A 24,904-nucleotide genomic window follows, 5' to 3' on the forward strand; every position below is an offset into this window, starting at 1 on the left:
CATTATAGCTTTGATAGAGTGGGAGTAGAAGGAAGTTGAAGGAAACTTAGTCTATTACTAGAGGAATGGTTACATAAAATATGAAAAGCACACTCTAGAATACTTTGTAATATCCAAAGGCAATGCACCAGCAGTAATTAGATTAGCATGAATAGGTGTTAAAATTCATACTGAATTAAGTATGGAAAAAAAGTATGGAAAAAAATGTCTATAACATACTACTTATGATTATTTAGAACATTACAGACAGACATGATATAGATTTGAGTGGGTGTGGCTGTGAACACAGCTGAGGAATGGGAGTGGGGATCTGGGAAAAACATGATAAAGCAAGAAAGAGGCCTTTGCATGGAGAGATGATGGTATGTTTTGAGTCAAGGAGTATAAATCTCTTCCTTGAGTTTGGGGATGGGGTGGGTAGAGGAGATGAGATCAAATAAAACCAGTCCTGACTTGCAATCTGCTATATTGTTTACTATGCCAACTGGATACTGTTAACATCTTTTCTCTTAAAATCATTTGTCTGATTTTTTGCTTCTGTGAATCTGTTTCTTTCAAGGACCCATTGATAGAACACGGGAACAATATAAATTCTGGACAGGGATTTTAGGGCTTACCAGCAGATGTCACTACTTCTTACACTTTGCCAGATATTCTAAAACCAAAGAGAGAACAATTAATATGATCTGGTAGTAAACAAACAAACAAACAGTTATTTACTGACTAGCTAAAAAATACCATTGAACAGAAAAAAAACTTTAAGAGACTGTCACTTGTTGGTAAATTGTTGGTATTTTGAAATGTCAGTGAAAAGATAATATTGGCTGAATGAGTCAGCAATGAGTTCTAAACAGGTTTGGACTTGTAAATCCAAGTATCTGAAATTGAAATTAAAATCATTAAGTAAGAAAAGTGGCTTCCAAAACCATTTAATAATATTTGAAACTAAAGCAATCAAATTCAAAACAAAAATACTACATATCATAAAATTAAAAGATAAAAATTAACTATATTTAAGTCTCAGAATGTAAGATGTCAGCAAAATAGTTCACATGTAAATTAGAAAAAGCATATGGAAAAAAATTCAAAGTCAAATAACTTTTAAATAAAAGTTCAATTTATTCAGTAAGTTTTTTCTTTCTTTCTTTTTAAAAAGCAGGTCATGCCTATGTTCTTTTTCTGAGAAGATAGTTTATTTTATTAGGATAAAATTGTAAACTTTTTAGGAAAATTAGGAAAAATTGTAAACTTGCTTGAGAAAGTAAGGTGAGGAATAAGGAAATAAAAAGAAACTTTGTACTAAAATTAAACTAAATTTAAGAAAAATGAAATATTCTTTACTCAGAAACATTGAAGTTATTGATAATAAATAAGGTCTAACTCAGGCAGCAAAAGTCAGGACAATTAGCAAGTTAAATGAATGCTGAATTAATAGGTTAGTTTCTTTTTTTTTTTTTAAGATTTATTTATTTATTTATACCAGAACCGGGGTACAGGCCAGATGCGCGGGAGGGTAAGAAGATTCACCAGAGACAGAGCTGGGAACATAGCAGGCGACTGATGAAGCACACTGCTGAGGGGAGCAGTGGGCGCGACAGGAGAAGTCTGCTGCGCCATGTGGGATTTGAACTGGCGCTGCAGAGGCTGGGGACAGCTTCGCAGTGCGGCTGCTCAACCGCCTGCGTCACCAGGGGAGGCCCTAGTTTGATTTTTGAACCCCAAAGCTAGTTTATACAAAACAAACAATGCATATTATTATATTTTCAAAAGACTACTAAATAACAATAGTTAAAAACTATATTGAAGGGGGCTTCCCCTGTGGCACAGCGGTTGAGCGCTGGGTTGCGAAGCTGCCCGCGGCCTCTGCCGCGCCAGTTCGATCCCCGGCTGCTCCCCGGCCACCAGAGGAGGGTCCCACCTCTCCTGCCGCCCGCTGCTCCCCTCAGCAGTGTACTTCGGTCCTTCTGCCTGCTCTGCCTCCCGCTCTGGCTCTGGTGAATTCTCTCACCCTCCCGCGCTTCTGACTGTACCCAGTGCATGTATAAACAAACAAACAAACAAATAAATAAAACATGCCTCTATTAAAAAAAAAAAACTATATTGAAGTGTAAAGTTGAGCCAGAGGTATGTTGTTAAATGTTTACAACAAACTGGGAAAAAGGGAGGAGGTGGGTCTGATTTGTAGCATTTGCTGATTTCTGTGATGTAAATATTCCAAGCTAGCAACATGCCCAATGACTTTAAATTCTTCACATTTTAACAACTGCTCTTTGCAAGACTGTTAAGAGTCAGCTCTAAACTATTTAGCACACCCAGGAAATGTAATCCCCATTAAGACATCACACAGCATTCTCTACATTAGACAGTACTTATTTTCTCACTTGCTTTGCCCACTATGAAACTTTGTCTTTAGTATAATAACCTAGAGCTACTTCATCATTATAACTATTATAAAATCAGCAATTTCTTTAGCGTCTCTTCCTTAGGACTTCAAAAGGTTTGAAAATGACTAAATATATTTCTATTAATTATTATTGTATGTAACACCAATGCACATTTTACAAGGACTTTGGACAATAATTTCCAGTTTGCTATAAGAACCTGGTGAAAAGATCTTGTCAGTTGTGATAGGAGACTTATCTCTATTTTGGTCTATGAATTTTTCTTCTTTGGTCATTTGGAATTTTACAGCCCAAACCTGGCCCCACATTGCCTTGCATTGGAAATACTGAAAATTTGAGTTTGGATCCTTATTACTAATTGTATGAATGTTTCAGATTGTTAAGACATTTGAATTCACTTTAAATGAACTGTTTCATTTACAGACTGGGTTTCAAGACCCTAGAAGTTTGTCTTCCTCTTATGCTCTCTCATAAATGAGTCATTAATGACTTACTACTTCAGGAATGGTTCATCATCCCTTGTGTGGTTCTACAGTTTTCCCTATGTATGTTTGTCATGCATGTCCTCTCAAATATGCTGGGCTGGGCTGGCAAGTATTTCATTGTCCTATAGTGTGGTCATAACAGTAAGTTTCCTATTGGGTCTAAGCTAAAAACTATTTTCCACAGTATGTTGGAGAGTAGACTCTAGGAAGCCTCTTTGTTACACCAGCCCAGAAGTTTACTCTTTAGCTATCTCATGACCTCTAATTAATAGGCTACAAAGAATTACTAAAGTATATTCTCAAGAATCACTTGAATGAATTTTTTCAGACATACATTTACCAGTGGTTTTTCTACATGGTGTATGGTATATTTGTAGACCCGTCAAAAGAACCTATTTTATCTATAAGTAAACTTAAATATTAGCCACAAAATTGCTGAACCCTGGTCACTTTAAGCCAGAGCCCTAAATATATCCAATTATTCCTGGACCTCTCTGAGGTATTGGAGCCCTAAGATTCACGGACGGGAACTCTGAGATAGATTGATATGGCTAACAGAGAAGAGATGGGCCTTTGAGAAGTTTGCAGCCTTAGTTATATGGCAAGATATTTTAGGAACCTGAATTGGGATTACCTGGGGAGTTTATTAGACAATTTATGTTTCTGAGCTATGCCCCAGTTCTAGTGAATCAAATCCATGTTCTAAGACCTAGGAATCTGCATTAGCATGGCCATTGCTAAAAAATATTTGAGGACTGAATTAGCAACTAGGCACATCATGGCAAAGATCATCTATGATAGGAGAGGTTCTGGTGACAGAGATATGGGGTGCCATTTCAGTGTGGTTTGTAATTAAAATTTTCTCATAATGGGAAAATAAGAAAGACCAAAAAAAAAAAAAAAACCTTTCCTGTACAGGAACTTCAATTCCCTTTTCTGAAGTGTTATTTCATTCTTGAGCATATGCCTTAGGACTGTTTACATCTATCCTCTTCTCTTTTATCTCATCTTTAAGTACTCCACCTTTTTGATAGTGAATTCATTCAAGTTTTCTCCAATAGCATTAACCATTTTCATGTATCTAAAGGCCCCTAACATTCTAGGCCTTTGACTAAGCATGTACACACACACACACACACACTCATACGCAAATAGTAGCTATATGAAGTGATGGATATGTTATTGTGACACAAATAGTAGCTATATGAAGTGATGGATATGTTATTGTGTAATCATTTAAAATATATATGTAATATCAAATCACATTGTACATGTTAAACTTATACAATGTTGGGCCTCCCTTGTGGTGCAGGTGGTTGAGCACAACACTGTGAAGCTGTCCACAGCCTCTGCAGTGCTGGTTCGATCTCTGCCAGCCAGGGAGATACCCACATGGCATGACAGACCTCTCCTGTCTCACCCGCTGCTCCCCTCAGCAGTGTGTTTCCGTCGGTCTGCCTGTTCTGTTTCCCCATTCTCTCTCCGGTGAATCCGCTTACCCTCCCGCACATCTGGTTTGTACCCCCGTTTTTGTATAAAAATAAATACATCTTAAAAAGAAACTTATACAATGTTATATATAAATTATATCTCAATAAAGCTGGGATGGGGGAAATTTTGAATCCTCTCTGAGATAAAAGTGAAACTAAATTCTTCACCTTTGTTCTGGTAGAGATGCAATTATTAGTGAGCAGTTCAATACATGCCAGTTTTAAGATAAAACTGAAGACTGCTGGAAAGGAAGAAGATGCATATAATAATGTACAACTATATGAAGTTAATCCTTCATAAAATGGAATGTAGGAATTATTTTATTGTAGTTTACTTAATCACATTTAAGAACCCTTTATTCCCATGATTTAAGAATCTGCAGAATTTAATTCATCTGCAGAATAAATTCTTCGCTAGAGATTTCAACTACTTTGAAACAAATCCTAGATCAAATATCTATGAAGACTGTAACTGCTAAGTTATACCAGAGAAATGCATGACTTCACTGAAAAAATGATTGTTGTTTGCTTGCTTGCACTATAAATCAAAGGAAAAGTTATGATGGTAGGGCTGTGGAAAAGGACAGCTATCTGAGAAAGCCATCTTTTTTTTTTAATTTTTTTTTTTTTTTATAGAGGCATGTTTTTATTTATTTATTTGTTTGTTTTGTTTATACATGCACTGGGTACAGTCAGAAGCGCGGGAGGGTGAGAGAATTCACCAGAGCCAGAGCTGGGAGCAGAGCAGGCAGAAGGACCGAAGTACACTGCTGAGGGGAGCAGCGGGCGGCAGGAGAGGTCTGCGCGCCATGTGGGACCCTCCTCCTGTGGCCGGGGAGCAGCCGGGGATCGAACCGGTGCCGCAGAGGCCGCGGGCAGCTTCGCAACCCAGCGCTCAACCGCTGCGCCACCTGGGAGGCCCTTTAATTTTTTTTTTTTTAATAGAGGCATGTTTTATTTATTTATTTATTCATTTGTTTGTTTTGTTTATACATGCACTGGGTACAGTCAGAAGCACGGGAGGGTGAGAGAATTCACCAGAGCCAGAGCGGGGAGCAGAGCAGGCAGAAGGACCAAAGTACACTGCTGAGGGGAGCAGCCGGCAGCAGGAGAGGTCTGCGTGCCATGTGGGACCCTCCTCCGGTGGCTGGGGAGCAGCCGGGGATCGAACCGACGCTGCAGGGGCTGCTGGCAGCTTCGCAACCCAGCGCTCAACCGCTGCGCCACCGGGGAGGCCCTCTGAGAAAGCCATCTTAATTCATGTTCTATTCAGAGAGAAATTTAGGTGATCAGAGAGTTGTATGAATTGAAATACTCATCTGGCTACACAGAATTAAAGTCAGGATTCTCCCAATTTCCACATGTAGGGACATGAAATGTTTAGAAAACCAATATAACCACAATTTATTGAACACTTATTTTGTGCCAGGTTCTATGCTGTGTGTTTTGTACATTATTCAAATGAATGTTCATTACAGTTCTACAAAATAAATAATGTTGATATGACTGATGAGGAAACACTGAGGCTTAGAGGACCTAAGAAACTTGTCCTCAGTCATACGTATCTTTAAATTGCAGAGCTAGCTTTCAATCTAGGTCACAGAGTCAGTCCTTGCACTTAATGACCATCCTTTAGTGCCTCTTCTTCCTCCTACCCTGGACACCAATCCAGCTTTATCTTGTGGCCATCTACCTAACTAAATGATAAATGCCTTAGAAGCAATAACTTTGGGTTTGCTTTTTTTTTTTTTTTAAGATTTATTTATTTCTGCATACAAGAGCTGGAGTACAGGCCAGAGGTGTGGGGGGTGAGTCGATTCACCAGAGACAGAGTGGGGAACAGAACAGGCAGATTGACCCCAAGTACACTGCTGAGGGGAGCAGTGGGCAAGCCAGGATAGGTCTGCTGTGTCATGTGGGTTGCTCCCTGGCTGGCCGGGGGATTGAACTGGTACAGCAGAGGCTGTGGACAGCCTCATAGGTTGTGTCTTAACCCCTTGCGCCACAAGGGAGGTTCTGGGCTTGCTTTTTAAAACCTAGAGCACCTGCTTTTCATCAAGCAGATGTTCAATTAATGTTTGCTAATTATAGTATTATATACATATTTGGGATTATATATATACATAGATTACTCCTAGGATGCTTTATAGATATTTTATATTAATTAGACAAGGATTCAACTGTTGGCGAGGAGCATAAGCCTTGACCACTGCATCAAGGGACAAAGCAAAATATATGCAACAAACTTTGCACAAGTTGTCAAAAAAAGAAAGCTGATCAAACAGGAATAGCATAATTAGATAAATGGCAAACATATATACTGAATGGTGTGCTTCCAAACCAGAAGTTCTAATAACCTTATATTAAAAAATGTCTAATTATATATCAGATGACTATTTCCAAAACTGAAGATTGAAATACCCTATACAAAGACTTTGAACTTAAACGTTCAATGGGTTACAAAATTCTAGGATAAATTAATCAGCAACAAGAACTCAGTGAAACAAATCAGAACTCATATTTTGCTGAGACAGTTGTACATGGAAGTAAGTTTTAAGAACAAATGAAATTTGAGAACAAAGGCCAAGGCGAATTCACATGTTAGAATGAGAGTCACAGAGAGTGCTGTCACTTGAGGGTGTTCAAAACTATCTCAATGAGACTTTCAGAATTGTCAAGGATTAAACCATCACTCAAAATCATGTGCAAAACCCAAAGCTGAATTTTTGCCTTATTAAGTAAAAAAGAAGCTTTGCTGGTGAGGCATAGTCTCATAGATCACATCAAACTAATGATTACAAGTAGGATTTAGGGGCTGTTTTGGAATTGCATGATTTACAGAGGCAAGAATGGGTCAACATCAGTTTTAAAGTTTTTTGTTGTTGTTCAATATAGAAGCATATTTTGTGCTGGTTATACAGGCGAGGGATCGGTTGATAATCAACCTCAGTGAATTTTTTTGAAGTGGATCTCTACTTCTCAGCAGACTTTTAAAATATGAAGCTGTCACTGATTGGTTGATGTTCAGTGGGCTGTTAGTTAGACAGCTTTAAAACCAGTTCTGGTGTTTACTTGTTACCTGAAACTGAAATTAATAGACTAGGCAGGTTATAAGCCATCTTGGGTGAGGTTAGGGATTGCCAACGGTGAAGGGGGCTCAATGAACTGGGATGAATGAATTATTGGTTCTTTGATGATGGGCATGTATGGTACCAATTTGAACCCATCCAGACTCCTACTAAAACATAAAATATTATAAGCCAACAATACTTCAATAAAAACTAAATTTAAAAAAGAAAAAAAAACAAACTGGGTATTTGGTAGCTATACAACTGTAGCTCAATTAAGTCTTTTTTTTTTTTAATAGAGGCATGTTTTATTTATTTATTTGTTTGTTTGTTTGTTTGTTTATACATGCACTGGGTACAGTCAGAAGCGCGGGAGGGTGAGAGAATTCACCAGAGCCAGAGCGGGAGGCAGAGCAGGCAGAAGGACCGAAGTACACTGCTGAGGGGAGCAGCGGGCGGCAGGAGAGGTCTGCGCGCCATGTGGGACCCTCCTCTGGTGGCCGGGGAGCAGCCGGGGATTGAACCAGCGCCGCAGAGGCCGTGGGCAGCTTCGCAACCCAGCACTCAATCGCTGCGCCACCGGGGAGGCCCTCAATTAAGTCTTTACCTAGGTGTTTGAGTATTTTCACTTTTATAGTGGAGGAAGACATAAATTTAGCATTATATTTCAAATAAAATTTAGTATAAGCTTTTTATACTGACATAATCACATTTACTGATATATTCCACATTTATATTTATAGTTATGTAATATACTATTAATATGCCATAGTCTGTACAGCCTTTTCTCAATAGTTAACTATTTAGATTTCTTCCCAGTCTTAACTTTTACACATAGTACTACTAAAAGACTCCTTTTGAATAATTTCCTAAAGGTTATAATATCCAAAGGAAACTTAACAAAGGTTATCATGTTTTCATGTTTAAAAATATACATATGATCATAATAGGATATGGACAGCTTAGTTCTATCATTTGCCTAGTAGTCTGGCTGATTTCATTTTCCAAAAGTATGACTTCAAATCTTTTTATCTGAGCACATTAGAGTTATCCATGTTTTTTTATTGTTTCTCTACCTATATGCATGGCTAAATAAAAATTCAGCAGCATGGAAAGATTGGATTTGAAGAACTGAGATTCACAGAATTCTGTGTACAAGCATTAACTTAGGAGAGAGTGGGTGAGCTGTAGTTTGTTCATACCAGTTCATGAGAGCTAAATATTCGAGAATTATATAAGCCAATCATTAAACTTAGTAGCTTCAAATCAGCCATGGTGGACATATTTGCACCACAAAAATTGGCAAATGCTACAAATTAAGGCATTTTGTTGTTGGTGTTGGGGATTCAGTTTACTAGCACTTCACTGGATGGAGGGATCAGGAAGGGAACTTGGGAATTTGAGTACTATGTAGAGATAGAATATAGATTGTTGATTTGAAAAAAATAAGAGTTTAGGGCCTCCCCGGTGGCACAGCAGTTGAGCGCTGGGTTGCAAAGCTGCCTGCAGCCTCTGCAGCTCCGGTTCGATCCCTGGCCACCAGGCGAGGGTCCCACATGGCGCGACAGACCTCTCCTGCCGCCTACTGCTCCCCTCAGCAGTGTACTTCAGTCCTTCTGCCTGCTCTGCTCCCTGCACCGACTCTGGTGAATTCTCTCACCCTCCCGCACTTCTGACTGTACCCAGTGCTTGTATAAATAAATAAATTAATCTTTAAAAAAAAAGTTTATATTTCACACATGGTTTTCATATGTCAACTTGGGAAGATGCCTGTTAAAGACCAAGAAAATTGGGGTGCATTTAAAAATTTCTTTTCTGGGCTTTGCTATATATACTTTGAACTTCTTATTATGAGCATGCATTTGTACCATTTCTATTAAAACAAAATAATTTGTTTTTAAAAAGGTGAACCATAGCCATCATAAAGGAAGACTCATAGGATTATATTGTACATAAAATCTGATTACACTTCATGGTGCCAGTCAGTCAGTTTGAGGCTATCTCTGTCTCTCATTTCCTGTGATGTGTGTTCATTTTAGTTTGAAGACAACTTTCTGCTCACAAGCAGTAGAAATAGGTAGGATGATCTCATAGGGGAGAGACTGCTCAGAAACTTTCAAAGGTTTCATGTGTGCTTTTTAATTCTATAATGTGGGAAAGACACTATTCAAGTAACTACAGTATCATTCAGTAAAAAGCAAGGGGAGGCAATTAAGAGTCCCTTTATCAATCCTCTTTTCTTATCATTTTTTAGAGTCTGATATTTCTTGTTCGAGACTGGAGTTTTCCATATGAATTTTCATATGGAGCTGACGGCGGCTCGAAATTCTTGGAAAAGCGCCTCAAGGTTTGTTAGTTTAAGTGCATAAAATTTTTGCCAGTAGTAATCTATAATTATTTTTGTTGAATGATTTGCTAAATACTCAGCAGCCATAATCTTATTTGACCCTCATAGTATCACTATGAACAAATGAAGATTGATATTTTATAAAATACTTTGTTATAATTTTAAATATTATCAATAAGTATGATGCAAAAATTCTTTGGTAGAATATCTGTAAGCTAATGATTTATTCATAAATATAAAACTTTTAAATAATTAAATCAGTTCATAACTGAGAGTGAAAATATATGGAGGTTGCTCAAAAAGTGAAAAATAGAACTACCATATGATCCAGCTATTCCACTTCTGGTATTTAATCCAAATGAATCAAAAGCACTAATTAAAAAAGATGGGCACCTTTATGTTTACTGCCACATGTATTTATAATAATTAAGATATGGAAACAATTGTGTCCATCTATGGATAAATGAATGAACAAATTGTGATACACTCACACACACAATGAAATATTATTCACCCACAAAAACGGATGAAGTCTTGTCATTTGTGACAATATGAATGAATCCTGAGGGCATTACACTAAGTGAAGTAAGTCAGACAGAGAAAGGCAAATACCATATGATTTCATTTCAATGTAGACTTTAAAGAAACAAAGGCAAAAAGTAGGCTCATAGATACAGAGAGCACAGGTTGCCAGAGGTGGGGGATTTGAGGACAGGAGAGAAATGGGTGAAGGGGATGAAAAACTAAAATTTCCAGTTATAAAATAAATGTCATAGGATATAATATGTAACTGATGGCTACTGTTAAGAACACTGTATCACATATGTGAAAGTTGCTGAGAGAGTAGATCTTAGAAGTTTTCATCTAAAGAAAAAAAATTGTAACTCTGGGGACAGATGTTAACTAGGTGTATTATGTTGATCATTTTTGCAATATATATAAATATTGAATCATTATTCTGTTAATACATACCTGAACTAATATAAAGTTATATGTTGGTTATACCTTAATGAAAAAGTCAATTAAACAGAAATACCTAATTTTAAAATTCTTGAAGTCAATCTTAGACCATTTTGTTAAGAATTTATAAAGTGAAATTAGAAGAGTTTCCACTTTCTAATGAAATGATGTTGAACATTGAGTTGTTTACATTGAAAAAAATCACAAAAATATCTACTAGGAAATCAGGGGTGGTGGAAATGACATTTTTAAAAATTTCTCTGATAATTGGGATCTCTGAGCTTACCTTTTTCAGGTTTATTGTTGCTTTTAGGGTAGTGTGTACTACTGTAAAGAACAAGTAAAAAAGGGCAATTTAGCTCACAAGTAAACAGTTAACTATTCAGATACATTTCTAGAATTTAAACGTACACCTACCAGGTGCCAAGAGGTTATCCTGAGTATCACCTGAAAAAAAGGTAGGAGTATACTTTTTATTCTGGTCTTTTGTGAATACTTTAAGTTAAAATACAGATTTGTAGGAACTAGTTAGAGTAAAATTCCACTCATTTGTCCTTCAAATGGAAGGCCCATCTGATTTATCATAGGAGTAGGCATTTGTTCATTGTAGTAATTATATGTATGCTATACTTAGATATGACTTGCATGGCAAATTCACCCGACTTTGTTATTTCTTGTCATATCATTTTTATCATTGTGGGTACAGGTAAACATAGAAAATATGTTACAGAATTCTTGTGAAGTCTGATTTATATTTAAAGTGCTTTAAACTTCAAAATAATTTACTGCAGGTCTCAGGGAATCAGCATGAAGAACTACAGAATGTTCGGAAACACATCCATTCTTGTTTCACCAAAATTTCCTGTTTTCTGCTACCTCATCCTGGCTTAAAAGTAGCTACTAATCCAAACTTTGATGGAAAATTAAAAGGTTTGTCTGTCTTTAATGAATATGTATATATCCCTTTTGTCAGGCTCTAAAAGTGTGATTTTAACTAGTGGTCTTATAGCTGCTAGTTTATTTTATCTACTTATGTAAGGCTGACGATATCACAATGTCAGGAGATTGGAATCCTGGATTGGTGTGAGAGGTGAACTCTAAAATTCTGAGGATGCTGAGTATTACTGTGATTGACAAAATAGGTGAAATCCTGTGTTCACCTGGGAAACAGCAACCCAGTATTTCTCGATTATTTCCCAGTATTTAAGGAGTATTTCTCGATGAGAAATACTCCTTAAAGTCTTCCTGTTTAATTTTCCTTATTTATGTTAAAGGGGAAAAGATAGATGTCTAGATTATTGGAATATCTGCATTACTATTCAATTAGAAATTGAAAGAAATACTGCATAGTAATGAATTCAAGCTCTTTAAAACATCTACTGAAGGGCCTCCCCGGTGGCGCAGCGGTTGAGCGCTGGGTTGAGAAGCTGCCCGCGGCCTCTGTGGCGCCGGTTCGATCCCCGGCTGCTCCCCGGCCACCGGAGGAGGGTCCCGCATGGCGCGCAGACCTCTCCTGCCGCCCGCTGCTCCCCTCAGCAGTGTACTTTGGTCCTTCTGCCTGCTCTGCTCCCCGCTCTGGCTCTGGTGGATTCTCTCACCCTCCCGCGCTTCTGACTGTACCCAGTGCTTGTATAAATAAATCTTAAAAAAAAAAAAAATTAAAAAAAAATAAAACATCTACTGAAGAATTTAATTATAAATTGTTGAAATTTCACTAAAATGAAATCTCCTGAACACCAGTTTCTTAAAAAAGCTAAAACCACTATTTTTCAAATAGTAAATTCTAATAGTATATAATTAGCTCTTTTTTTTTTTAACATTTATTTCTTTATTTATACAGCACTGGGTACAGTCAGAAGCGTGGGAGGGTGAGAGAATTCACCAGAGCCAGAGAAGGGAGCAGAACAGGCAGAAGGACCGAAGTACACTGCTGAGGGGAGCAGCGGGTGGCAGGGGAGATCTGCATGCCATGTGGGACCCTCCTCCAGTGGTCAGAGAGCAACCAGGGATCGAACTGGCGCTGCAGAGGCTGCAGGCAGCTTCACAACCCAGCGCTCAACCGCTGCACCACTGGGGAGGCCCTATAATTATCTCTTAAACACACATGACTAATGTTTTAAGTTTCCAAAGCAACTCAATTTATAAAAAAAATAAAAGTAAGGAGTGGTGGAGGGTAAGGGTTAATCTTTCCTAATGGCTTATCACCGGTCCTAGTTAATTGTTTTGTAGTCAATTCAAAGTAGTACAAACACATTTCTGACTTTTTAACTTATAAGCCTAGCATTGAGTATACACCACTCAGTTTAGACATTTGCTTAATTTACTGTGGCCCTTCGGCTATATCCCTGGGTTAGTAAGACAGTGGCATAACAAGATGTTTAGCCCAACTGTAATTAAAGAGATTTAAAATCACTTTTTAAAAAGGACAAAGTAACTTCTATTCAGTTTTAAGGAACTGGCAGGTTTGAAAACCAAATGTGTTTTTTGTCTTTTTTATCAATAGTGTTTACTCTAATGTTCCTTATATTTAACTACAACATTAGTATTAGAGGGAGAACTCAAAATTTCTCAATCATCAACACTGTTTTTAAGAATGTTTTAAATTATACAACAGAACAGGTATCAGTAAGCACATATTAAATGCATGAGTTAGATTCCTTTAATTTTACTGTCATATACATTTTAACCCACCTGTGAGCACACAGACCTCTCAATACTGTGCAATTACCTAATGTCTTCAATGTATTTTTTTTTAAAGATTGATTTATGTATACAAGAATGGGGTACAGGCCAGAGGTGTGGGGAATGAGAGGATTCACTAGAGACAGAGTGGGGAACAGGCAGATTTATGGAAACACACTGCTGAGGAGAACGTGAGTCAGGAGAGGTCTGCTGCGCCATGTGGGTATCTCTCTGACCAGGCATCAAACTCGTGCTTCAGTGGCTGCAGATATCTTCATAGGTTGCATTTTAACCCTTTGCATCACCAGGGAGGCCTGTTTCAATGTATTTTTAAATAAATTACATAAAGAGAGAGATTCTACAAGCCTTTCTTTATTCTCTGGAGTTGGAGAGCAATAAACAGGCAGAGGCGGGGCAGGCCTTCAACAACAGTCCTTTATTGGAATTAGAAAAGTATTCTGACTTGTTCCATTCCTAGCTACTGGCAGTGGTAATCACTGTTACATTACCATTTGTTCATGGTCACTTACATTATTGCAGTTATCTTACTACCTTCTGGGTTATTTAAAACTTATTATGATTGAATTTAGTTGCTATTAACAGCTTCCCCTGTAGGAAATAAAAAGGACCAAACGTGCTGAATCACATTCATTCATGCTACATTCAACCAGCTCTTACCAAGTGCCTACTAAATACTTCCCTGAACATTCAATCTTTTAATGGTTACCTTTTTTTTTTGAGGTTGCTCTGTTATATTACCAAATAAAGAATGATTCAAGTATCCACATAAATTGTGGAGCTGCTTCTTTGCTCCAGTTAAGACTGGATTAGTACATCTCTGTAAGTTGATCTGAACTGATATTCTGGGTCATGTGTTTAGTATGTTCAACTAAAATTATAAGCGCATGTTATAAATATGTTGTTCATGTTTTCTAAATCCAAAATTTAAATATCTATTATCTACTATTGCCTCAGTGAGAACAGTTACAAATTATGGCTAATGTGATCTTCAGAACACATTTTAAATCCAAATGTGTTGTTACATGCTAGTTATTCAGTGATAATTCCCACATTGCTAGTGCATTAGATACACAAGTGTATCTTATTCTATTCCAATTACATAAGGAAGTTTGGGGGAGGGGGTGATTTAAGTACATGTTTTGAAAACAATTTTAATGATTTTATAAGAAGAAGGCTTTTAGTTTTATACAGAAATTCAGGAAGAAGTAATACATTCTAGATATGGCAATTCTCTACTAATGTTCAAAAAATCATAAAATTATAAAGCAAAAAAGAAACCTCTTGGTATAAGTGAATGCAGACACATAGCAGGCAACAAAACACAACATGGGAAGAATATAGTAAACAATACAAATACCTGCATTGTATTTCAGTGATTACTGGTAACTAAAAAGAAAAGAATAATAAATTTAAATAAAATCTATATAGTATAACGAATATAAAAATTGGTATAATGCAAACAGCAAAATAAATTTGAATAAACTTCTAGACAAGCACTCATAAATGCATAAGAGCACTCGTAAGACAGGAGCACTAAAATTTCAAAGCTGTACAAACATGAGGCAAAATAATTCTGAAGGATTTCTAGCCTCATGCTCATGCTTATCTTAACGGCAACAAGAGAAATATGAATTCTTGTGTGAAGTGGTATTTCTACATATACTGGAGCTATTAGATATAAAATATTGTTATTATGTAAATGTACACAGTGCATAAATACATATAATAACACATATGCATGGAAATACATATACATGATACATACATAACAATGGAAACATTCAAACAGAATCATTAGATTTGAGTCTTTAAGATGTTGGTACTCACCAGTCCTGAAGCCTGAAAACTTGAGTTTGCTGTAATTTAGATTTTTAAAAATTATAGGAAGTTACTGAATTGACTTAGATACCACGTCTCTGGACATACCTTATTTTATATATCTATATCTACATGTGTATTCTATATGTTTAAAATATTGATTTAAGAAATTATCAGTTATCAAAAGACTTCTCTGAAAATATATTTTCTGCATTATTTTGTTAGGCCTATAATGTTAAGTTTGAACTAAACACTGTAACATGGATTATGTGTAATCAATTATTAAACCAAACATGGTAGTCAAATACCTATGATCCTCTCTCAAGGCCTCCATGACTATTTCTTGCCATGTTATTTTGTGTTGCTGTTTCAGTACGAGAGGTAGCAGCATCATCACTACCTTTTTCAACTTGAGTCCTACTTACCACACCTTACCCATCTTTTCATAAAGTGGGTACACTAAACAGCAATTTTTGGATACATTTTCTGGAGGAAATACATCTTATTTTTCCAGTAAATAACTGGCATTTCCCCCAGATTTATGAAACTACGTGTGTGTGTGTGTCTGTTTGTATAACTACAAACAAGACATTAAAGACATCACAATAAATCAAAATAATGTGAATGTGTAACATTTAATATCAGGGAAGCTATTTTTTAGGTACAAGACAAGATAAATATGTAATTGGAGAGTAGATGAGAAAGACCAGCAGATTTTTGTTCAAAGTGAATCACTCAACCTAAGAAAGCAGGTTTCAGGAGTTGTTTTAGATGATGTTGGAAAGTGGACTGATGTCATTATCACACTGGGGAAAAAATCGAGGAAATCAAAGGTTGTTTTGTTATATGGTACAGAGGACTAACTAGGATTTTAAAAACAATGATGGATTTGCTTTTACTTGTAGAAATAGATGATGAATTCATCAAAAACTTGAAAATACTGATTCCTTGGCTACTTAGTCCCGAAAGCCTAGATATTAAAGAGATCAATGGGAACAAAATCACCTGCCGAGGTCTGGTGGAGTACTTCAAGGTATTATTTTCATTTCTAGAGCATTTGTGAGTATTTAGATTTGACATTTTGGAATGCAGTTCCTGTATGAACCATATAAGAATCATATACTCTGTAATAAGGGAGGGGGCAGGAAAGGTATGAGAAATCTATAAAAAAAAGTTGTAAGACTCCCAAGAAAAGCTTACTTTCTGAAATTATTTTTTGAGAAAACTCCTTGAAGTAATTTTATTGCCCCCTTTTAGCAGAAATATAATCTGAAAAAAGACTATATCTGAGAGTTGGAAAAGTCTGTTTGTTGGTGTTTGAGGAAGGTGTATTCTAGAGTCCATCCATGTAGTTCTCAGTCATGACCTATACTAAATTTTACATTTGTTCTAAAGATTTTCCCAAAGGGGATATACTTTGCCTTCCTATTAGAGCAAACTTTTACATTTCCTGCTTTCTACACCATGGGCCAATTTGAAGTAGAATGATTGTAAATGTGCAAATCTGTTTACCTCTTTTACCAACTAATATATGTGGTGGAGAATTTCAATTACTAACCTAATTGTGGACTGATGTTCTGAGGACTAAAACATCAGTTTTTTAAAATCATGTTTCGTTATTTACAATATTTTCATATTCCTCCTATATGGTTACTTACCTCCATCACTCAGCAATATATGACATGTTATTTATCTAAAATTTGAATTCTTTTTCTGCATAGCACTGTGGAGGAGCTTAGAATTCATGAGTTAGGACCTTGCTACTGTTAGCAGAGAGATCTGAGAAAAAGTGGTACAGAGCTGGCAGTGAGTTGAGCCTTGAAAAAGTGTAGGACTGGCAAGTAGAGATTATGGAAAAAGGGCATCTCAGGAAAAGGGAACAAGAACTGAGAAAGAAATATGAGAAAGAGATAATTTCCTGACAATGTCAACAACCTTTTTCTTTCACTGCCAAGGCATTTGACCTTAGAACAATTTAACAGAATTAGGAAAATACTGAATGGTATTATTTGACATGTCTTTTTTTTTTTTTTTAGGCTTATATAAAGATCTATCAAGGTGAAGAATTACCACATCCCAAATCCATGTTACAGGTATTTATTAATGAGGAGGTATAACTTTTTAAAAAATACTTGTCACTGGGGGCCTCCCCTGGTGGCGCAGCGGTTTGAGTGCTGGGCTGCGAGGCTGCCCACAGCCTCTGCAGCACTGGTTCGTTCCCCGGCCGCCGGCGAGGGTCCCACAAAAAAACAAAAACAAAAACAAAAAATAAACTTGTCACTGAAGATTAAGTTTTCTTTAGTTTTATGCTATGCTAAGCTAAAGATAAGTTCCAATCTGGTTAGCAGAGAGAAATTTACTGGAAGATTATTTTTCTAACAACCACCCATTTGTGTGTTCATTTAAACATTTTTACGAAAACATACAGCAGTCTCACCTGTGCAGAGATAAAACAGTTTAAACCGAAGTTTTCATTCTTTGTATTGAATTTGTTTACAAAACAGACTCATACTATAGTTTAGAATCACACATCTAATGAATTAAAAAAAAAACAGGTCCAGGTTTTAAGTACACTATAACATTTAAAAAAGGAGAAACTAGCTTTCCTGCTTTTTAACAATTTCATTTAAATTTCTTAATAGTTCCTTTTTGTCATCAATGTCCTAAAACATTTTTTAATTTACTTTTATTTATTTATGCATGAACTGGGGTGTAGGCCAGAGGTGCTGGTGAAAGGATTCACCAGAGACAGAGCGGGGAGCAGAACAGGTGTATCTACTGAAATACACTGCTGACGGGAGCAGCAGGCAAGACAGAAGAGGCCTGCTGTGTCATGTGGGTTAGCTCCCTGGCTGGGTCAAACTCATGTTGCAGTGGCTGGTGATAGCACTGAGACTTATTTAACCCCTGTGCCACCAGAGAGGTCCCAATGTCCTAAAACATTAAGAGGTCCCAATGTCCTAAAACAATGTCCTAAAACCTGTATGTATTATTTTTTCCCATGTATTTGGAGTTACAACTTTTCTCCCTATTTGGTAGGCTAAACATTTTTAGAATCTTTTTTTTTTTTTAAATAGAGGCATGTTTTTATTTATTTATCTGTTTGTTTGTTTTGTTTTGTTTATACATGCACTGGGCACAGTCAGAAGCGCGGGAGGGTGAGAGAATTCACCAGAGCCAGAGCGGGGAGCAGAGCAGGCAGAAGGACAGAAGTACACTGCTGAGGGGAGCAGCGGGCGGCAGGAGAGGTCTGCGCACCATGTGGGACCCTCCTCCAGTGGCCGGGGAGCAGCCGGGGATCGAACCGGCGCTGCAGAGGCTGCGGGCAGCTTCGCAACCCAACGCTCAACCGCTGCGCCACCGGGAGGCCCAGGCTAAACATTTTTAATGGGAAAAAATCTTCCCCCAAAAAATCTTTTTAGAACCAGTTTATTGAGTAAAATAGTATTTTGTGCTTTTTGAAGTTGTAATTTTACTAATTTTTGAAAATGTAGAAATGCTGAGATACTTTCAAATTATTTGATCACCTTGGGTTCTTGCACATGATGCTGTGAAATATGAACTGCCAGTGGAAGTTTAACAAATATGAACTCCATTTTACATCATATGTTGTATTTTGTCCAAAGGCTACAGCAGAAGCTAACAATTTAGCAGCAGTGGCAACTGCCAAGGATACATACAACAAGAAAATGGAAGAGGTAAGAGTATTTTAAAAAATCAGTATTTCTTCTATTCTTTGTTCTTCCAAGGTACACTCTTTACACTTGCAAAGAGGTGGCTTTGATTTATTTTCAGCCTATATATATCACAGTTATATTTACTGTAGTCCTAAAATATATTTAAAACAATGGAAAGAACACTATATATGCACAATTTTAAATGAAAGAACACTATATGTGCACAATTTTAAATGAGTATCTCTGTAATAGAGACACATTTTTGGTAATATTTTCCCACTACTTATATGATACCGCAGCTAAAACAACATATGCTACTCTCTCGACTACATCTTCTATATTCCACAATGCCAGTATTTCTATCTTAAATATAAAAACTTTTTAGGAAATAAAAGGAAATTAAATCTCAAATCCCAGTATTTCTACATGCTCTATATTCTTTCTTAACATTCTAATCATGATGCATTTAATAATTATTGTGATTTTTTCTCACTGAATGTTATAAAATTAAAATTATATCCAAAATTGGAGTCTTAGACTCAAGGAAAGTATAGGTATATGGACTGTTGTTTATGGTATAACTAAAAGGTAATTGGTATACTTTATACGGTTAAGTAGCAAATAACCAAAATGAGTTGTATGGATAACTGGGATTTCCCTTTAACTTCTCAAAAAATTTAAAATATTGTCTAAGAACATTTAATATGCTTTCACCCAGTCTCTTGAAAATACTGAGTGGGTTCCATTAAAAAGTTATCAGTGATACTGCCAAAGAAAATGTATTTCATAATTTTACTTTAAAGCTTTATTGCATTCATTATTTTAAACTATTCATTGGTCAAAATTACTTCGGTGTAGTTGCAATAAGTTTCTTAGATCAACCTGGATATAAGTTGTTTTATTGAATTTAGATTCATTTTGTGAACAAAATCAGTTTGCAGTTCACTTTGTATTATGACTTGTCATCTTAAGGAACTTTTAACTAAGTCATGGATATTTTTATGACAAAAAGAAAATAAAAATTAAAAATAACTATATATATATGTATGTGTGTGTGTGTGTGTGTATATATATCTCACCTTTTATAAAGTACCAGTCCCATTTAAAGTCAAGCATGATAGATATGGAATGCAGAAAGTTGTGGGTTGGCAAAACATATATGCAGCCTCCTTCTGATTACTAATGATCTAACAAATTCAACTAGCTAAATGAAAATTTATTTAGCTGCTAATTTTACTTTGCATTGCAAAAACAATGCTTCTTTATCTGATACAGATTTGTGGTGGTGACAAACCATTTCTAGCCCCTACTGACCTGCAGACCAAACATCTGGAGCTTAAGGAAGAATCTGTAAAGCTGTTCCGAGGGGTGAAGAAGATGGGTGGGGAGGAATTTAGTCGGCGTTACCTGCAGCAGTTGGAGAGTGAAATAGATGAACTTTACATCCAATATATCAAGCACAATGATAGCAAAAATATCTTCCATGCAGCTCGTACCCCAGCCACACTGTTTGTTGTCATCTTTATCACATATGTGATTGCTGGTGTGACTGGATTCATTGGTTTGGACATCATAGCTAGCCTATGCAATATGATAATGGGACTGACCCTTATCACCCTGTGCACCTGGGCATACATCCGGTACTCTGGAGAATACCGAGAGCTGGGAGCTGTAATAGACCAGGTGGCTGCAGCCTTGTGGGACCAGGTAGGAATGCTTTCTCTTCAACTAAATTCAGCACACATTTAAATGATCTGTGTACTAGACACTGTGAAAGATCCTGGAAAAATACTAATGAACATTACCAGTCTTCAGTGACTTCAGTAACTTTGTGTCAAGCTGGCCAGATACAATTAGACATATCATATGAAGTTTTACGCAGCTATTTTCCAGTTAACATTTCAGAGTTTTCCAAAAATACATGTATTAAACATGCTTTTACTTTTTATTCTAAAAGTTGAAGTTGTTAAGTGTGAGAAAGTAGTTTTTATTTAGCTCACTGACATGATTTTGCATTAACATTACTTCATACTTAAAAACGATCATTTGACTAACAGTGGTTTTGTTAGGAGCATAAACTACTAGGAGAATTTAGTGAAACTAAGATTAAGCTTCATTAACTTCTGTAGTTAAGATTTTTGAACAGTTATGGTCTGTAGGTATTAACAGAGACCATTTTCTTAGCATTGATTATATTTATAATCTTTATAATACATCTGTAATTAATGAATCTACCACAGACCTTTGAAGAATCTATTTGAGATAAACTGATGGAGAGAATGAAGTGGCCAGGAGTTCAGAGGATGCAGTTTTTACTTCATTCTTTCCCCAAAGAGTAGCTATTTGAGGTAAATCCAAAGCCCTCATAGAATATGATGCTGAAACCTATGGGGAATATAAAATTGGATTCGTTAGAATCTTCAAATAAAATAATCAAAACTGGAAAAATTTGCAGTTCTTAAATACTCGCAAATACTGTAAACAAATTTGAATATTAATGCTATTTGTGAAGCAGGATATATGCTTTTCTTTTTTCTCTTTTAAATTGCCTTTGCCACAGGGAAGTACAAATGAGGTAAGTTAATTTTTTTTAATTATGAGGTATATATTTGTAAACATTATAGTCTTATTTTTATAAACCTAACTAGTCATTAAAGTATGTCTCAATGTAAATTTGAAAATCTTTATTGACTACTGACCTTACATTCTAGGATTTACAAGTTTAATTGTGAATTTTAATGTTATTTTAAAATACTTAAAAGTATTCAAGAAATCATGTGATTTGATTTGTATATGAAACACAAGACTTGCTTATCATGAATGTTTTGCTTCCTAAATGTGTAAAAAAATTTAAAAATTCTATGTTCTAACATTGTGCCTTTTACTCTGCTGCAGAGTGAAATAAGTATACTTATGAATCTTAATGAAATTTAACTCTACTGAAGTGTATTTAAATGGAGGTACAACTTTATAAGTAGTTTTTAACTTTGGCTTTTGAGTGACAGTTAATCTATACCACTTTAAGCATGCCAATATACAGTGTAACTTTCTTAGATCTTACCTATAAATTGGTGTTCATTTCTACTACTGGACATGTGCACAACTCTGTATCTGAGGAACAAATCAGAGCTTCTAGGAAGGAATCATTTGTTATACTAAGAAAAATGATCTCTATGAAGTCATTTTAACTATTATCTTCAAGAAACAAACCTAATTTTGAACAACTACAGAGACAACACAAATTCTGCTATCATACATAACTGAATTATGTCCTCTACTGAAATACTAGTGATACATTTAATAAGTCAATAAGGAATTATTTTATGTAAAACTCAGTAAAACAAAAAGTAAATCAAGATTCAACTTTGTAAATCAAACCTTAAGGAAAAAATCTAAGCTTTTAAGAGAACAGGGGTTAAATTAAATGTGTTAGAATCAAAATAACACAAAAGTAGGATAATCCCACATTGCACCAATGTGTATTCATAGAAATGAAGATGATACCATTCAGACTTAAGAACATCAAAACAAAATAGCTATATAGACTAACGAAAGAAAAAATTAATGGAACTTCCTGGGAATCAATTACGATCTAAAGGATATTGCTTCCATTCATTTTTAAAAATAGATTTTTTACAGAGTTCAGAATTGTCTCAGATTACTTAGTTAACTGAATATTCAATGTGTAAAAGTCAGAGGAGGGAATGAATCTCAGACACTGGCTGAAGGGGAAAAAAACAAAAATATGGATCATTATATAAATGAATATGTTAAACAAAGAACAGCCACAGTGAGGAAAGGCTTTCTGAGGTATTTTTCTGAATAAGATTTTATAAGATAGGAACAATTAATGGAAACAAGGCAAGAGCATGTTTAAATAAGAGATTCCAGTACGGCAGAGACAAGCTAACATATACGCTTTAACTCAATGACCATGTCAGGAAATAACAGAGAATAAATGTGTTCCTAGTATGGAAAACCTGTAAGGAAGCACTGATTGCAAGTGGTCTATGTATAATTAGTAGCTATTGGTAGTCAGAATTATGAGAGCCTTTAATTCCTCTAAACTGATTAACATTCACAATGTGACTTCTCAACACACCCCTCGTAAATAGTGGTTAGGAAGTTTTGCTCTAAGGAGGCTTGTAAGGTAAAAGGAAATACAGTCTGAAAATAAAACATTTATCATGAAGATCAACCCACAAATGTATTAATATACACACACTGGAAAACAAAATATTCTTTCATTCTAACATATTATTAAATTATATATTATATAGATTAATGATATAGATTCCAAATTTAGCATACTAAATTTTACACAGTCTCATAAACTGCACTAAAAAAGAAAAATTTGTGTGTTTCACGAAAGGTTTCATAATCTCCGTTCTTGTTTCTAGGCTTTGTACAAACTTTACAGTGCAGCAGCCACCCACAGACATCTGTATCATCAAGCTTTTCCTGCACCAAAGTCAGAAACTACTGAACAATCAGAAAAGAAGAAAACTTAACCCAAATTTTAAAACACAGGTGCATGACCAATTGTCAGCTAAATATTCAGTTTTATGTCTCCATGCAAACATTCAAAGTGCTTCCATCAAAACAGAGTAAAATACCAAGCACCTCTGAAGACTGCAAAATGGTTTAGTTCTTTTATTTCAGTGCTTAATAAGCAAATGTATGTATGCATGGTTATATTATTTGTTAACATGTACAGGTTATGATTTTTATCTTTATGCTATTATAGTTTAAAATATTTATCTATTTATGATGACAGTACATGTGTTCTGCTTGAATTTACTAAATTCTGCTATTGGGTTACAATTAAACTGTATAGTGATACTCCACATTTGGATATGCTCATTTTATTTCTATAGAAGAATTTTTATTTCCTATAGCTATTTATTTAAATATAGCATCATAATTCAACAGTCTTGATTCACTCTATATCACCTTACATACACCATAAGCTCTTACTTATTTTTAAATACAGTTCAGAGAGCTTTTCAGTTGCTTTATCCAAAACTATATATTGCTTCTTTTATATTATAACAATATAGAATATAAACTTGATTAAAATGCATAAAAATACTTTGTATTTGTGTTTCACTGCATTGTATATTTTTTCATTTGGTACACAAAGAAATGTATTCTTCATAGGTTTATTCTTTTAACATGTGAACTATTATTAAAAGTTATTCTGGTTCCTGATTAAAAACAAATGCTTACTGGATTTGAAATATTTGGGAGGTGCTGACATAGAATGATGATGGCTTAACTTTTTTAAATTCAAAATGCAATTAATTTTAATACCATTATAAATTTAGCTTTCCATTTTAAGAAACATGCTAACCCCTTAAAGTAACTTCCAGTTCTCTTAAACCAATAATTTCATATTATAATTTTAATTTCATTTAAGTATTTTGGAGGAAAAACATGGTATAAAAAATAATGCACATTTTAAAGAAGTATGATAATGAAAAAAGGAAAGTAAATTTATCTGGGAAGTCTAAAGCAGAGTAATTTCTAACTTTCTTAGAAACGGCTAAGCTTTAGTTAAATTAATTTAATGGTACCATAAAGAGGTAACAGGAAAGAATGATTACCATAGAAGAATGTTTGAAACTTCATTAAGTATGTCACCTTATATATTAGAAAAGTTTAATCACACGCCATACAAAATAATTTTTCCCTCTTACAAAATTCCACTCACTTATTACAGTTTTCAATAACCCTTTCATTAACTGCTTTCTCTGCCCATGGCCTTCTGAATAGAAAATCAAATATTTATAGTGCTATGTATGTATGTATGGATTCACACAACACCTTTAGTTTCCACAAAAATATATTTAATAAGCTTGTTATATAAAATCAAACATTTAACACTTTCAACATTTTATCAATATCTCAAATTCACTGATATCTAACTGGGAGTGCTTTGTATTTTGGAAGAT

General features: G+C 35.4%; 2 protein-coding genes across 2 annotated transcripts in view; one reads left to right on the forward strand and one right to left on the reverse strand.

Moving 5' to 3' along the window:
* Positions 1-23,461, forward strand: part of ATL1 (atlastin GTPase 1) — a gene marked incomplete at both ends in the record, with an annotated part of 43,542 nt that extends 20,081 nt beyond the window's left edge. The window contains 8 exons of the mRNA XM_084241096.1: positions 9,700-9,792; positions 11,544-11,682; positions 16,179-16,306; positions 17,310-17,366; positions 18,900-18,971; positions 20,226-20,657; positions 21,511-21,525; positions 23,351-23,461. Of these exons, the coding sequence (XP_084097222.1) occupies positions 9,700-9,792; positions 11,544-11,682; positions 16,179-16,306; positions 17,310-17,366; positions 18,900-18,971; positions 20,226-20,657; positions 21,511-21,525; positions 23,351-23,461 (1,047 nt within the window). The remainder of the gene's footprint in view (positions 1-9,699; positions 9,793-11,543; positions 11,683-16,178; positions 16,307-17,309; positions 17,367-18,899; positions 18,972-20,225; positions 20,658-21,510; positions 21,526-23,350) is intronic.
* Positions 23,401-24,904, reverse strand: part of SAV1 (salvador family WW domain containing protein 1) — a gene marked incomplete at both ends in the record, with an annotated part of 32,160 nt that continues 30,656 nt past the window's right edge. The window contains one exon of the mRNA XM_084241097.1: positions 23,401-23,432. Within this exon, the coding sequence (XP_084097223.1) occupies positions 23,401-23,432 (32 nt within the window). The remainder of the gene's footprint in view (positions 23,433-24,904) is intronic.

The sequence above is a fragment of the Talpa europaea genome (assembly GCF_964194135.1).
Source record: "Talpa europaea genome assembly, chromosome: 8".
In the NCBI taxonomy this organism is placed as follows: domain Eukaryota; kingdom Metazoa; phylum Chordata; class Mammalia; order Eulipotyphla; family Talpidae; genus Talpa; species Talpa europaea.